Below are 14,802 nucleotides of genomic sequence, written 5' to 3' on the forward strand. Positions count from 1 at the left end.
ATATATGGCTCTACTTCAATATGGATGCGAAACATGGATGCTAAAACAAGAAGACGGTGGATGAATGGTGCATGAAATGTGGATGTATTATCGGATGCTGAGGATAAGTTGGACCTCCAGAACAACAAACTGTGAAGTTTTAAACAGAATGAAAACGCGTGCACACCTAACAGGCACAATTAAAATCAAAAAGACTTCCTACCTTGGACTTATAATGTGGCACTTAGAATATGAAGAAATACAGCTCATAATAGAAGGAAAAATCGATGGAAAACGTAGCATAGGGAGGAAACGTAACATAAGAGATCCACACCGACGGAAACATCCTTATTCACCAAGCTCTGGACAGAGAGTCATATGCCATATTAATCGCCAACCTGAACAGTGAAGGCACCTTGCAGGAGGAGGAGTTCTAATAAAATTATATTAAGATCTGACAATCATATATCATGAAATTATGAAAACTAAGTTTTGTAACCAAGCAAAATAGAAATTTCTTCCATGGATATAATCTAAATATAATGCAAACAATTTTTCTTTTTGACTTTTTAAGTAGATTAGTCAGTTTTTATTTATTTAAATGTGAAGTCTTTAAAAATTAACGCATTCTGTATACCTTATGATCGAATAAAAACGGCGTCAGTGATGGCTATGAAATGAAGATCGATGACATTTCCCATATAATTTTACGTATAAAATGATAGCGATCTTTATTTCATAGCCATCGCTGACGCCGCTTTTATTCTATCATACGGTATTGACATTTAAAAGATAATCCACAAATAATATTCAAGATTTTATCGATTTACAATACGTACTATAATTAAAGTATTTCTTTAAGAATTTTTACAGTTTTTAAAAAGATATAATAACTTTTCATATAGAACTTAAAAAATAACGAGTGCGTGAATAAAAAATGTACGATTCAATTTGGAAACAATATTACATATCAGCGATTCTGGTGGCATATTAAATATCAACTTTGAATATTTGAGTTTCTTTTTCTTTTCTTGGTTTTATAAGCAGTTTTTTTATTCTTTTCCGTTTTATACTGTTCTGTAGTTACTTGCGAATAATCAATAATTGTGTACTCAAAAAATATCCATAATTCTCTGTATATTCAAGTAGAAAAAAATACATTTATGCTCTAGCGATAGTAGTAGAGTAACGAGTGAATTTGTCAATAATTTGCGTTGGACACCGGATTTTAAGTCTAACACAGTTACTTATATTTTTCAAAGAAAAACAGCATTCTCTAATGTTAACCAGTGTTTATGACTTTAAAATAATAATTTAACGGCATATGGAACTCTAAACTATTACTAGGTTGTTTTCTAAACTAAAAAATATTCCATTAAAATGTAACTGCTTTATACAGACATATTCTCTGTAAAAATTATTTAAATTATCTATATTACGAGAAATAGAGAAACATTTTGAACTATTTCTAATTAACAAAAGCAAAAGTCTATTACCAGAAAACAGTGGAAAGAGAAACCAAACAATTTTCTCATGCAATTTGCCGTAATTTTAAATGCGAAAAACGTGAGTTAATTGGTCTTTTAGTGCAGATAATTTAGAAAATTTAATCACCAATGTTGCTGCAGAATGTTTCATTAAATGATAATTTAGTTTATCTTAATTTAAAGTAATTAACCTCAGTTTGTTCTTTCCGACTGACTTTTGTAAGAAAAGAATAAAAAGATTATGTACAGGGTAGGTCAAATTCGACGCTTTTAAAGGAAAACACCCTTCTCTATAAAAGATAGACGAAAACTAATATCGGTGTCTGGAGCTAATTTTTTATCAAAAACATGATGGTGAAAACCGCACGTCGATATCTGTCTTTCTTTCTCTTTCGGAGGTACGGGATGTTTTTCAAAAAAGTGCATTTTTAACAAATCGCTGTAAATTTTTTGCTACGGAAAATTTGTATTTCTATGAAAACATTTCCAAAGCACTTTTTTACGTAGAATTTAATGGTTTAAGTATAACTTTTTAAAATTAATAATTTAAGAGTTATCAACAGAAAAATTGATTTTTATTTGGGACACCCTGCATATTTTTAATTAACTGAAAAGAACTTAAAATTACATTTCCAAAAATGTAGCACACTTGATATTTTGTGATAGCCCCCTTCGAAATACAGAATTTTTAAAAGTTCGCCACTTTTAACTAGTAGGACCCCTTGCCTTATTCATGATCTGCCTCTAATGGAACTCGAAAATATATTTTTCCAGGAAGACGAAGCACCGCCTCAGAACGCTGAAGTTATCAGCAAATTTTTGCGGCCAATTTCTAGAATAATTGAATAGCTAACCAAGATCTCAGCCGTTGGCTGTCGAGGCCGCCGGATTTAGTGCCTATGGATCTAATCTTAAGGGTATCTTTGCGGAAGAATAAAGGTTCCTATTTTTAAATTGCCCGTATAATCTAGACAAGAATTGGAGGTACTTGGCTGTTATGCGAGGGTATCTTTCACCCCCACTGAGTTAATGAATTCCGCGACAAATGTTTAAAAACGTCCCCGTCTATAACAGAAGACCGTCCGTCGATATGTCGAACACCTGTAGCAAAATCTCATGTCTTGGTTTGCTATTTATTTTTATTGTTATTAGATATAGTTTAAATGTGCTGATGTTGGTTAAATATAGTTTTTAATTAATATAAAATTTTGCATCTCTCATTGCAAATATTAATTTCGTTTTAATTGCTGCTCCCCGCTAGATTTTTTTTGCATTACAGCCGACGCCGTTCAAAGCCTACTTATTCAAAGTGGGCGAATTTTAATAAACTCTATATCTCAAAGAGGAATCGAGCAAAATATCAAGTGTGCTATATTTTTGGAAAGGTAATTTTAAGCAAAATAAAATTACACTAAATCACCACAATACACCAAAACACTTTTACTTTTACACTGGACTCGCGTTTCGCTAATAGCATCATCGGCAGATGATTATAAACTCAAACAGTTTATAATAATCTGCTGATGATGCTAACATGGCTAGCGAAACGCGCGTCCAGTGTAAAAGTAAAAGTGTTTTGGTGTATTGTGGTGATTTAGTGTAATTTTATTTTGCTGCGTAACACCAAAGGTTTCAACCCTTAACTGTAAGGTAATTTTAAATTATTTCCAATGAGTGAAAAATATACAGGATGTTCCATTTAAAAAATCAAATTTTCTGTTGATAATTCTTAAATTATTAATTTAAAAAAAATTATACTCGAACCATTAAATTCTACGTGAAAAGATGCTTTGGAAATCTCTCTATTCCCTTTAAAAGCGTCCAATTTGGCTCACCCTCTACATTTTTGTTAACAAAAATTTATTTGAAAAAAGGATTATATAGATTTATTTTATATTTTTGTTAATAAATATGAATTAAAAATATATTACTTGTTTCTAAATTAAGTATTCTTAAATGGAGAAAATCCTACAAGTTGTTAATATTTTAATTATCGCTTTAATTCAAAATTTAATTGAAAAATTGGGAATATGATAGAGCATTTGTTGATTTACTAATTGTCTCTTAATTCAATAATAATTCATTTAGAAGAAATAATGAAATAATTTTATGATGATTAGAAACCATAAAGTAATTTATATTCTAAATAGACATAACTTAGTTTTAACTTAAGTGTCATTAAAAGTATATTGTCTATTAATTCTAATGCGATTTAAGATTTATATTATTGGAATTAAATTAGAGGAGAAATTGTTAATTAAAAAATAAAAATTAGTTTATTAGGTTTTAAGAGTGAAGTATATTTTCATAACTCACTTTAGAGCAGATTTAGCATGTTTTAATGGAAAAAGAATTATACGGGGTGTATAAAATAAGTGCAAATATTTTTACGGTGATATATTTAGATCCCAGAAACATGTCTATGAGGTTTTTATCGCGAGAATTTTTTTTTATATTTTTCGAAAAAAAATTGGATATCTTTTTAAATTATCTTAAATACACAGTGAACAGAATATTAATGACACATAATATACACAGCTAAAGTTTACAGACACACCACGCATAATGTAGAATGTAGCATGTTTTGGAGGGGGGTTAATCACCGCGACCTTACTACAGATCTATTGTGTGTTCCCCTTTCTTGAATTATAACGAACTCTAACTCATCATACAGTCTCAAGGCCTTGAGAAAAGGCAGTATCTCAGACGGCTTCACAGAGGCCAGCTCTCCATCTTCGACATCAGCCGTACCAAAGTTTATGGCATGAACGGTTGTCGTCTCGGCGCACTCAGTGATAAGGTGTTCTCAGTGGCGGATAGAGAGGGGGGCCATGGGGCCAAGGACCCCCCCTAAAATCTATAAATTGGGTTAAACATTCGGCTATTGGGTTAAAAGTGGCGCTCTAAAAAGCATATTCTAGATTACTTTTTATTTGCCTCCCCCCCCTAAAATAAATCCCAGACCCCCCCTAAAGTAAATTCGTGTATCCGCCCCTGGGTTTTCTGGTGTTTCCCCATTTCTTCCACAATCAATCTACTGAAGTGTTCGTTGAGAAGACAGTGTTCTGTTAGAAACCCCGTGAAAATCCGAAGATTGTTCTTACTTAAATCAAGGAAAATCTTTAATTTTTCTCAGTCGTAAGTTCTTAGGAACTTTTTCGAGTGTCTTATACCATACTTATATGTGTATTCCCATTCCAGGTTACGGAGGGAGTCCTCCAGGTTCTTCAGTTCCGCCTTAAGTTGGTTCCCGTTTGAAAAGCAGAACGGTTCTGGTCCAGTTAGTGGAGTGTTCGCTCCTTTTCTAGCTGGATCGTTTGCTTTTTCATTGCCTTCTATACCTTGGTGAGCGGGCACCCAGAGTAGAAGGACTTTATTTTCTTTGTCTAATTTGTTCAGTTTGTCTAGGCATTCTTTGACTAACTTCGAATTGATAGTTACTGATTTGATCGCTTTTAATACTGCTTGACTATCGGATAAGATAGCTATCTCCTGTTTCCGATGTTCCTATCTAAGATAAATTGTACGCATCTTTCGATAGCGTAGATTACAGATACAGCATACTAATATAAAAATACTCCTAATATACATTTATTATTATAAAATAAAATGAAAATATGGTATTTTAATTCTATTTGTATTTATTAATATTCGTAATTACATCATTGCATATAAAAGGTCACGAAATTGATTCATGTTATTCGATTAGATAGATTATGTTATAAAATTTTCAGAGTAATGACATTTTCATTACTAATATATAGGAAATCAATGGAGAAAATTAAAGAGTACATTTTAAAATAAACTGAACTATTGATTTTATTAAATAAGCATGCATTATTCAGGACAAATAGACCCATATCACTTTTTTAAACGGAATCTTCTAAATAATATATTGTAAAAATAATGTTTTATATATATATATATATATATATATATATATATATATATATATATATATATATATATATATATATATATATATATATATATATATATATATATATATTTTTTTTGTTTTCACTCTTGGCTTTAGGTCGTTGGGGTTGCAAAGATGTTTCTAGATTTTGTTCATTATTTTTTTATTTTGTGACGACGTTTCGACAGTATATGTCTTTTTCAAGCCTCTTGAACGTAGATTCTTTCAGAGTTAAAATTTGTTAAACTGGACAACACAATAACACATATTACTATTGTTTTTAATTGTTTTTGGACATTACACTTTACTACGAGCACGTACGTATTTCCTTGCCGATCGCTCTGTGTATACAGGTCAAAGAAACGAAACAAAAATATATATATATATATATATATATATATATATATATATATATATATATATATATATATATATATATATATATATATATATATATATATATATATATATATATATATATATATATATATATATATATATATATATATATATATATATATATATATATATATATATATTTGTTAATTATTCTCGACCGTACGATTTAATAAATGTGGTATAATATCGGGAAGCGGTCTGTTTCAATTAAACTCACTTTAATCTAAATAGCTCTATATTTCGACATCATTTATGTCTTCATCAGGAGCGTCAGAATTAGAGTCAAATTTTACAAAAAAAAAACATACAATAATGTAAAATAAACTACTTTGATCTACAAACCACCATTGACAACGTACGTATATAAAAAAAAAATCCATTGAATTCCATGAAATCCATCCAAAAAAAAAAAAAATCCATGCCATTTTTTTTTTATATACGTACGTTGTCAATGGTGGTTTGTAGATCAAAGTAGTTTATTTTACATTATTGTATGTTTTTTTTTTGTAAAATTTGACTCTAATTCTGACGCTCCTGATGAAGACATAAATGATGTCGAAATATAGAGCTATTTAGATTAAAGTGAGTTTAATTGAAACAGACCGCTTCCCGATATTATACCACATTTATATATATATATATATATATATATATATATATATATATATATATATATATATATTAGGAGTAATAATTATTTTACGTCATCTGATTTTCCATTATATTACAAATTTCCGGTATAATTTCCAGTCAAATTATCAGTATCATTTTACCAGTATATTCAAAGTTGGTTTAATTATAGTGTCTCATGAATAAAGCTTATTACAAAGAATTATCCAATACAAAATACTGTATTTGATTGGATGATTCAAGTCATTCAAGGACCTAGTTAGTTAATTAATAGTTAATTTTTCGATAGTTCACTTGCATCTAGATGACTTCTAGTTAGTTAACGTGCAGATAGTTAACCCCCACTTAGTAAGCTTAATTTCCGGTAAGTTAACTTTAACTTTCAATAATTATTCCAATCCCAGTTAGTTAACACTCAGTTAGCTAACTCTTTGCTGTTATTTTATATCTTTTAATTACGAGGCGCCAAGCATTCTGAAGTACCTGATCTCTTAAATAAGGGGACATTTTCCTCTATATCAATTTAAAGTATATCGACTCTAATACCGTAAGATCGAAAAAAAAAACGGCGTCAAAGACTGCTCAAAAATAGCAATCGATAATATATTTGGCGAAGTCAATCTCTAGACGTCATTTACTAAAAATTGACATAAAACTTGTCGAAAATTAACATTAATTATAGACAGATTAAAAAAAGATAACGACACATAAATCTGTTTCCAAAAAACTTTTTTCTCGAATTTTAAACTACACCATTTAAAAATCATGTTTACCCAATATAAAAATAAATTACAATAAAAAATAAAGAAGAGTACGGGCCAAGTAAATGGCGTCTAGGGCTTGACCTAGCAAAATCCTCATGGATTGTCATTTACCAGCTGTCTCTGACGACGTTTTTTTTTTCGATCGTATGTTACTGTAACGGAATATTTTTCAGCTTAAAACTCAACCTAGTATAGTTTAAGTATAGTTTAGAGGTTCGCATGTGTTCGACGTTAAATTGAGTTTTTTAGGGAAAAAAGAGGGAACTTTTTGTAAGTCTTAAAATCACCGCTGCTACCAAATTTTATGTAACATTTTTTTTAAATATGTCTCTTACCTTGATTAGAATGACCCTAACCTCAATATAATTAAAAAAGTAGAAAAAAGACTGAAAGTCAAAGTCTTTCTACTTTTTTAATTTGAAGCAGGTCTCTTTGAGAAGAATGAACGCCTTCTTTAAATTTCAATATAATTATTTTAATATTTTAGTTTCAATTATTCTTTGACCGTATGAAATATATTTTAAGCAAATTTAATTCTTGGTTTGAGGTCATATAAATAAATAGTTTAAAGATTTAATACATTAATTATTATTTATTGATATTTTTTTATATATTATGACGTTTCGACCATAACTTGGTCTTTTTATAATAATAATAGCTCCCGTATATAGCGTTTAACGCCTTGGGAGTAGCAAGGTACAGCTTGCTATACTAGAGCCGTTCGGTATACAAGGAAGGTAATATGGCTAGCACTACGCTTCAACCGCCTATTATTACCTCAGTATTGTGAATCCCAAGTACTCATTTAAGGCTGAGTCGACCTAGGTACCCAAACTATTTTTATTTTTAATAAAAATAGTCAGCTGATGAAATGGGGGGGGGGGGATCGAACCCACACCTTGAGATTGGTAGACGAGAGCCTGTACCTCTACGCCACCGGGCACCTTTTTTTATATATTATAATTTTATATATCATGACCTTTCGACCATCTGTCAGAACTAATAATATTTACATGTAAAACAGTTAAAAATACAAAAATAATAAAACAAGAATGATTTACCCTGAACGTAGATTTGTACTTTTTGTTAAAACTTAATCCTAATCTTTAAAATAATAACCCATGCACACACAGATAACATATAGTATACAGGTACATCATTGAATTTAACTATTTTTAAGTCGCCCGATAGACGGCTATTTCAGCACTGCTTGATATAGTTTACTAATGTTGTTCGTTTCTTGTTTATCATTTTCCGCGTTGGTGTTTTTTTGATGGCTATGGATTCACAGTTCCTTTTTTTTGGTATTAAACTCAGACTTAATAATTTTTACCCTTTCAAAATTAAAAGTATGCCCAGTTGACAATTCATGTTTAGTCAGTGCTGTTGCATTTTTTTATCATATTTATGGCCTTGCATAAGATCTTGCCTTGCATCTCGAAAAACGTCTGCAAAGCCATAAATATGATTAAAATTTTTGTGAGACTTAAAATCCCACCGCTGCCACCAAATTTTATGTAACAAATCTTTAGAGATTAGTGTCTTACCTTGATTAGAATGGCCTTAACATGAATATAATTATTTTAATTATATTTATGTTAAGATCATTCTAATCAGGGTTAGAGGCAAATAACAAAATATTGGTTACTGTACTTACTCTTGACACTGTCACTGTGTAAATTATTACCTAAAGGTAAAAGAAAAAAATGTATGTAAAATAACTTTTGGAATTTATAAAATAACTATAAACAGTAATTTCCAAGCTATTAGTTCTATTAGTTAATTCTGGTTTCCACGCAACATAAACAAACACGTGTTTTTTAAATAATACGACTAATATTTATTTATTTATTTATTTATTTATTGAAACAACTTAACAGATACATATATCCTTTACAGTTGCGTTTAACTAAACTAAACTAAACTAAAACTAAAAACTAAACTAATTACTTAAATACTAAAATAATGGACGCGTATTTAGACTTTCATCAGTATTTCGGGAGTATAGAGTAAAAAAATTAAGTAAAGGAAGTTTGAGAAATCTAAATTAACATGTTTTTTATCTTTTACCTTATAATATCTAATGTCTGCTTTTTATTTTCAGGCGTGTACATATTACGCGTGCAACTTTAGAACAACTAGGAGACAAATTTGAAGTAGAACCTGGTGACGGTGCTAGCAGAGAAGGATACTTGGCTGACCACAAAATCGAAACTTTTCTTATAGTTCCACCTAAGGTAAATAAAATTATTTTACGTCCATTATCATAATGTGACTATAAATATAATAACGAGTCATTGTTTTTTCTTTAAAATATCTTAAACTTATACAAAATTAAATGTAGATTTGTAAATAGTAAATAATACCTAATTTTTGTTATTTAGGAAATTTGTTTAAATATTGTATATTTTGGTTGAAAACAAAAACATAAGCGCATTCACACATTTATAGTAATTTGTAGGAGTTTATTTCTCTTTAGGTAATTACTAAATTCCGGTTGTCGAGCAACTTAGATGTGTCTACATTGATATGTGAACGCAATTTGGCCTTATGTTTGCCAGTGGATTTCCGTCTCTCTTCAACGTAAGGAATGTTAAGATCTCTCTGCAGGTCTGAATGTCGTACATACCTTGGCCACATTTACTATACATACGGCTACATATCCTTTATTATTGAAAATCTTGATACTATTTAAAATTTAATTTTTTTAAGAATGCTAGAGGCTCACTACTGTAAAACTAAATAAGTTTAAATAGCTGGTTCTAACTCTTTAGTATATTCTTCATAATTTAATTCTACAATATACCGGGTGTGTCTTGAAAGTGGCTCACCCCTATAACTTATTTATTTTTTTAGATAAAAAACGAGATTTGGTATGTCAGTATATGACATAAATTAGAATTGATTGACGTATTCTTAGGCTTAGGAATAAGTATTAATGTTGTAATCGCGGAGAAATTTTTTGAGTTTTTTGTGGTTCCTAGCTAGAATAAATTAAATACAGTGTTACAAGTAGTTGACAAAGTAAGTCTTTAGTCTTTAAATAAAGAAGTGCCATAATTAGAACGGTTAATCATCTTTAAAAAGGCAAATTTGTTAGAAAACGCCCCGCCGTGGTCAATAACTTTGGACTTTGAACCATCACATAAATCGATTAACAATAATTATTTGACCTAGTTTTGGACAAGTACAGCGGACGTCGTTGCCAATTGCAATATTTTTTATTTGAGTAACAGATATTATAATATATAATATACACCGTAAGAATGGTAGATACGCTCATATTCAAACAATTTCAAGAAATCAAATCTTTAATACAGAACAGCAAAAAAGAATTAAAAGAAGACATTAAAACGGTGAGAGAGGATTTGTCAATTCAAACGGAAGTTCTAAAGGAGAGTATTACTGTAATACAAAGTAAATTAAACGATATAGAATACAGGGTACAAGCACTAGAAAAATTAGCTAGGAAGAACAATTTGATAATATTTGGGCTACGGGACCACAGAAACCTAAAGGACTTTGAATTAGCTACTTGGGTAACCGAGCAACTAAGAAATCTGTTAGAAGTAGATATAAATATAAGCGATATAAACAATTTATACTACTTAGGAAACGACTCAACGAAACCGCTACGTATAGAACTCAATTCATATTTAAAAAAGGCATTGATTCTTCGAAGCGCCTATAAGCTGAAGGGAAAGAACATTTTTATTAACCACGATCTTTCCAAGAAAGAGAGAGTGGTGAACAAGGTACTCAAACAAAATTTAAAAGAGGCAAAGGAAAAGGGTTTAAGGGCGTACATTAAAAGGGATACTCTTGTAATTGGCAGCGAAACTTATAATTACGAACAATTGGTGGAGAGAGGAAATAAAGGTAACGAATCTGATTGCGAAGTCTTTACCGATATTCCATCTAGACCATCCCTAAGTGCTCCGGGGACACCCGTCAACGAACAACCTGTACAACCTATAGAGCGTCACAAGCAAGAAACTCACTATCCGGATCCAAAAGCTAAGCCGACCAGTACTATTGAATTTACCATTAATCCGGGAGCATCGACTACGCAAACTCGCAGGGGTTCGGCTGGCCTTATAACCGCATCCCTACCTTCAACTAATAAGGGAAGACCAGCAACAAGAAGTTACTCGAAGCCGGTATAGAAATGAAGATGTCGTCAAGTGTAAAGAGACATTTTTTTTTAAACAAAACGTTAGTGAATTATTTATATACATTGATGGCGCTCGTTTGTGCGCGGCTACAATTTCCTTGTAATTTTAGTCTAATTGGAGATATAAGCATATATCGCGACTTGACTCTGCACTTTTGGGACTTTTAAATAATTAAAATATACTATATGTTTAAATTTAATTTGGTGTTGGGCTAAAAATAAATAGACTATTAATATTTAAATATATAGTAAATACATGGACGTTTATAAACCAATATAGATTATTTGTTTCTTTATTAAAGGTATTTGGAGTATATTGTAAAACAAAAAAATATATATTTTATCTTTTATTCTCTTTTGAAAAATTAGGTGTTTCCGATATGGGTCAGATTGCAAGTTAAATATTTAAAAGCTTAACATATAAGATAACAATGAATTCATATATTAGGGACTTTGAAACAAGGTTGATTGAGGCAGATGTGGTGGATGACATTAATATATGTAAATTTGACATTGAATTATCATCATTTAAACTTTTTCATAATAATATTCGTAGCATAGATCACAATTTTGATGAGCTTCTTGTTCTTTTACGTGGAATAGATTTTGAATTTGATTGTATAGTACTTACTGAAAGTTTTAAAATTTGGAATATTGATTTATATAGGGATACCGGGATACAACATTATATATAATGAAGGAAGTCTAAATAAAAATGATGGAGTAGTAGTACTTATAAAATGTTCGTTAAATTATTCCTATAAAATACTAGATATAGGAGATAAGACCGCTGTGTAATAACTTGTGTTTTAGCGTGCTTAAGTGTTGGACAATGAAATATATTAATTTGATACATTTAGATATAGTTAAGAATTTAGTATAAAATATTGTAGTTATTGTTGTAGAAATAAAACTCCTCAGACAAGGTTCTACCTTAAGAGGATATTATGTTTATTCACTATTTTGTATTCGTAAGTTATGTATAAGTCTTGTATATACTTTGTAATTGGATCAGTTTGAATAAACATTATTTATTATTATTATTATTATTATTCAATTGTTTTTGGTCACTTCCTGTTTCGCAGGAAATGACTACAACTTTTGATTTTTAAATGGCACCCTCGGTATATTTCTACTTTATTCGATTGAAAATGACATTTTGTTCTTTGTAGAACTTCTTTTAGTGCGAAGTTTACAAGGTAGTTTAATATCCGTAAAAACTCATCGCAACTTTATTAGAATATCTTGAACGGGAAAGCCGTAGTAATTTCCCTTTATGTCCTTTAATAAGGGACATAAAGGACCTCATGTTCTGTTGAGGCGGTGTGTTTTGTTGATGTAAATAATAACTGTCTATATATTAATAATTAATTTATTTTTGTTTCATAAAATATTTTGATTAAAAGAAAATATGTAAAGGAGGGCAACGCTGTGCCGGTCAAGCTTAATCACCTGACTAAAAGTTTATTTGATATGAACTATAGATATATCTATCCGATTTAGATCAACCACGAAAGTAGATTAGTATTATACACTTTTATTTTGTGTGCATTTAAACCGAAATAGAACCAAAATATTTTTCTTTCACTAAAATCTAATTTCTGTTAGAGCGAAATGAGTTCTGCGATCGACCGGCACGAAGATTAGTTTTTAGAGCGTGAACGCTCTTCTTTTACGCAACGTAATCTCGACCGAGAGCGTCCGAAGTCTTTTGCCGTCGAAATTTCACATATTTATTTATAAAACGTGAATCGGTCAGACGGAAAATTTATTGGAAGAGAGTTTTCGTAACGGCGCTGCCGTTTAGCTTGAACGGAATTGTATAACATCAAAGGGCATTAACAGAGAAAAAAATTACTTCCCTTATATCCGGGCTACAAATATTCTAAAACATTATAACAGGAATTCTTATAAAGAAATCAAGTAGAAATTTTATATAGGATCATTCACGATGATAGTTAACTGATCAAATCTTTGTTATTTTAAATTTCACCCTACATATATTAATAAAGAATGATGATGTGAAGTCTTTAATACCGACTTCTTGCTTTAAAAAGATTATCTTGACTGGACTACCATAATAAAAATTACCATAGACAGGATGAAAACAATTTCTTAACAAGCTTTAAGAGGGTTACACACATTAATATTTAGTATTTAAATAACAGCAATTATTATTAGTAGTGGGAAGTATCGAATGAATAGTATCGAAACATTCGATAGTTGCAATTCGTTCGAATAATTCGATAGTTAGTAAGAAAACATTCGTTGAAAACTATTCGAATAAAAATTATCGAATAGATCCGTCATCTGCCTTGAAATATTGTATTCTAGTAATTCGGCAGCAAAAACCATTCATTTATGAAATTCATTTATTCGTCAGGATCGATTATAATAAAATATTAACTGAATTTTAGTTGTCGCCCGGCGACGCGACGTAGGTTTCTTTCCGAGAAACCCGACAGCGGTCGGTGGCAATGCTATGAAAGAAGCCGGCATCTTTGATTTTTTGCGGAGTCAGATATAGATAAGGACACATTATTTTTTTTATTAAGGTGCTAGTATTTACACAGAAAATACATTATGAAGGGCGCTGTTGTCATATTTTGGTATTAGTTGATATTATCAAAGAATATTATTGTTTGGCTTTAGTTAGTTAGGGATAGTAGGCATGTCTATATATTCTGCATTTTTTTATTAATATTCTGTTGTTACACTGCAATAATACTTGTTGTTTTGGATGTAGGAAAATTATTTTTAATGTTTTTAAGCAAAGACTGGTTTAATAAATAATAATAACAGTAATAATTTGTTATACCTATTAACAACAAAATTTAAAACCATTTAATATAAATATTTTTTTTAAGTAGTAGCAAAATATAAACAACAAATTAGATGTCAAAATTATTTATATTAGATACTATTTAAAAATAATTAGTCTCTAAATTTTTGTGTGTGGCCAACGTTGGTTTATTAAATAATAATAATTACAGAACTAATTTGTTATATTAACAACAAATTTTAAAATCATGAAATATAAACATTTATTAATTTTCTAAGCATGCAGTGTAATGGAAGGAAAATATAAATAAAAAATTAGAAATCAAAATTATTTATATTAGGTGCTTTATATTACTATTTAAAAATTATATTTACTTTTACTGGCATTTACTTTAAAAAATAAATTAAATATTTCTTCGCAAAAAACTACATGTAAGAGAATTAGCATAAACAAAATACAAAAATCTTTTCTTTTAAATTGGCACGTGTAAAACTTTCATTTTAATTTTCTCACCCCATAGTTTGAGTTCGATAACCATTTACTTAACCACATTACTTAAATATGATTATTAAGTTCTAACTAATTCATATTATTAAAACATCTAAAATACAAATATGTATTTTTAAAATTAATTGTAAGTTCCTCTCATCTCTCTTAAAAATTGCTAC

General features: G+C 29.8%; 1 protein-coding gene across 1 annotated transcript in view; it reads left to right on the forward strand.

The window, feature by feature from the left end:
* The window catches only part of LOC115885861 (adenylate cyclase type 2-like), a 373,787-nt gene that overhangs the window by 293,575 nt on the left and 65,410 nt on the right, over window positions 1-14,802 (forward strand). Inside the window, exon 9 of the mRNA XM_030904883.1 lies at window positions 9,283-9,415. Coding sequence (XP_030760743.1) covers window positions 9,283-9,415 — 133 coding nt within the window. The remainder of the gene's footprint in view (window positions 1-9,282; window positions 9,416-14,802) is intronic.

Source organism: Sitophilus oryzae, unplaced genomic scaffold (genome assembly GCF_002938485.1).
Source record: "Sitophilus oryzae breed Bouriz unplaced genomic scaffold, Soryzae_2.0 scaffold_465_pilon_pilon, whole genome shotgun sequence".
NCBI lineage: Eukaryota > Metazoa > Arthropoda > Insecta > Coleoptera > Curculionidae > Sitophilus > Sitophilus oryzae.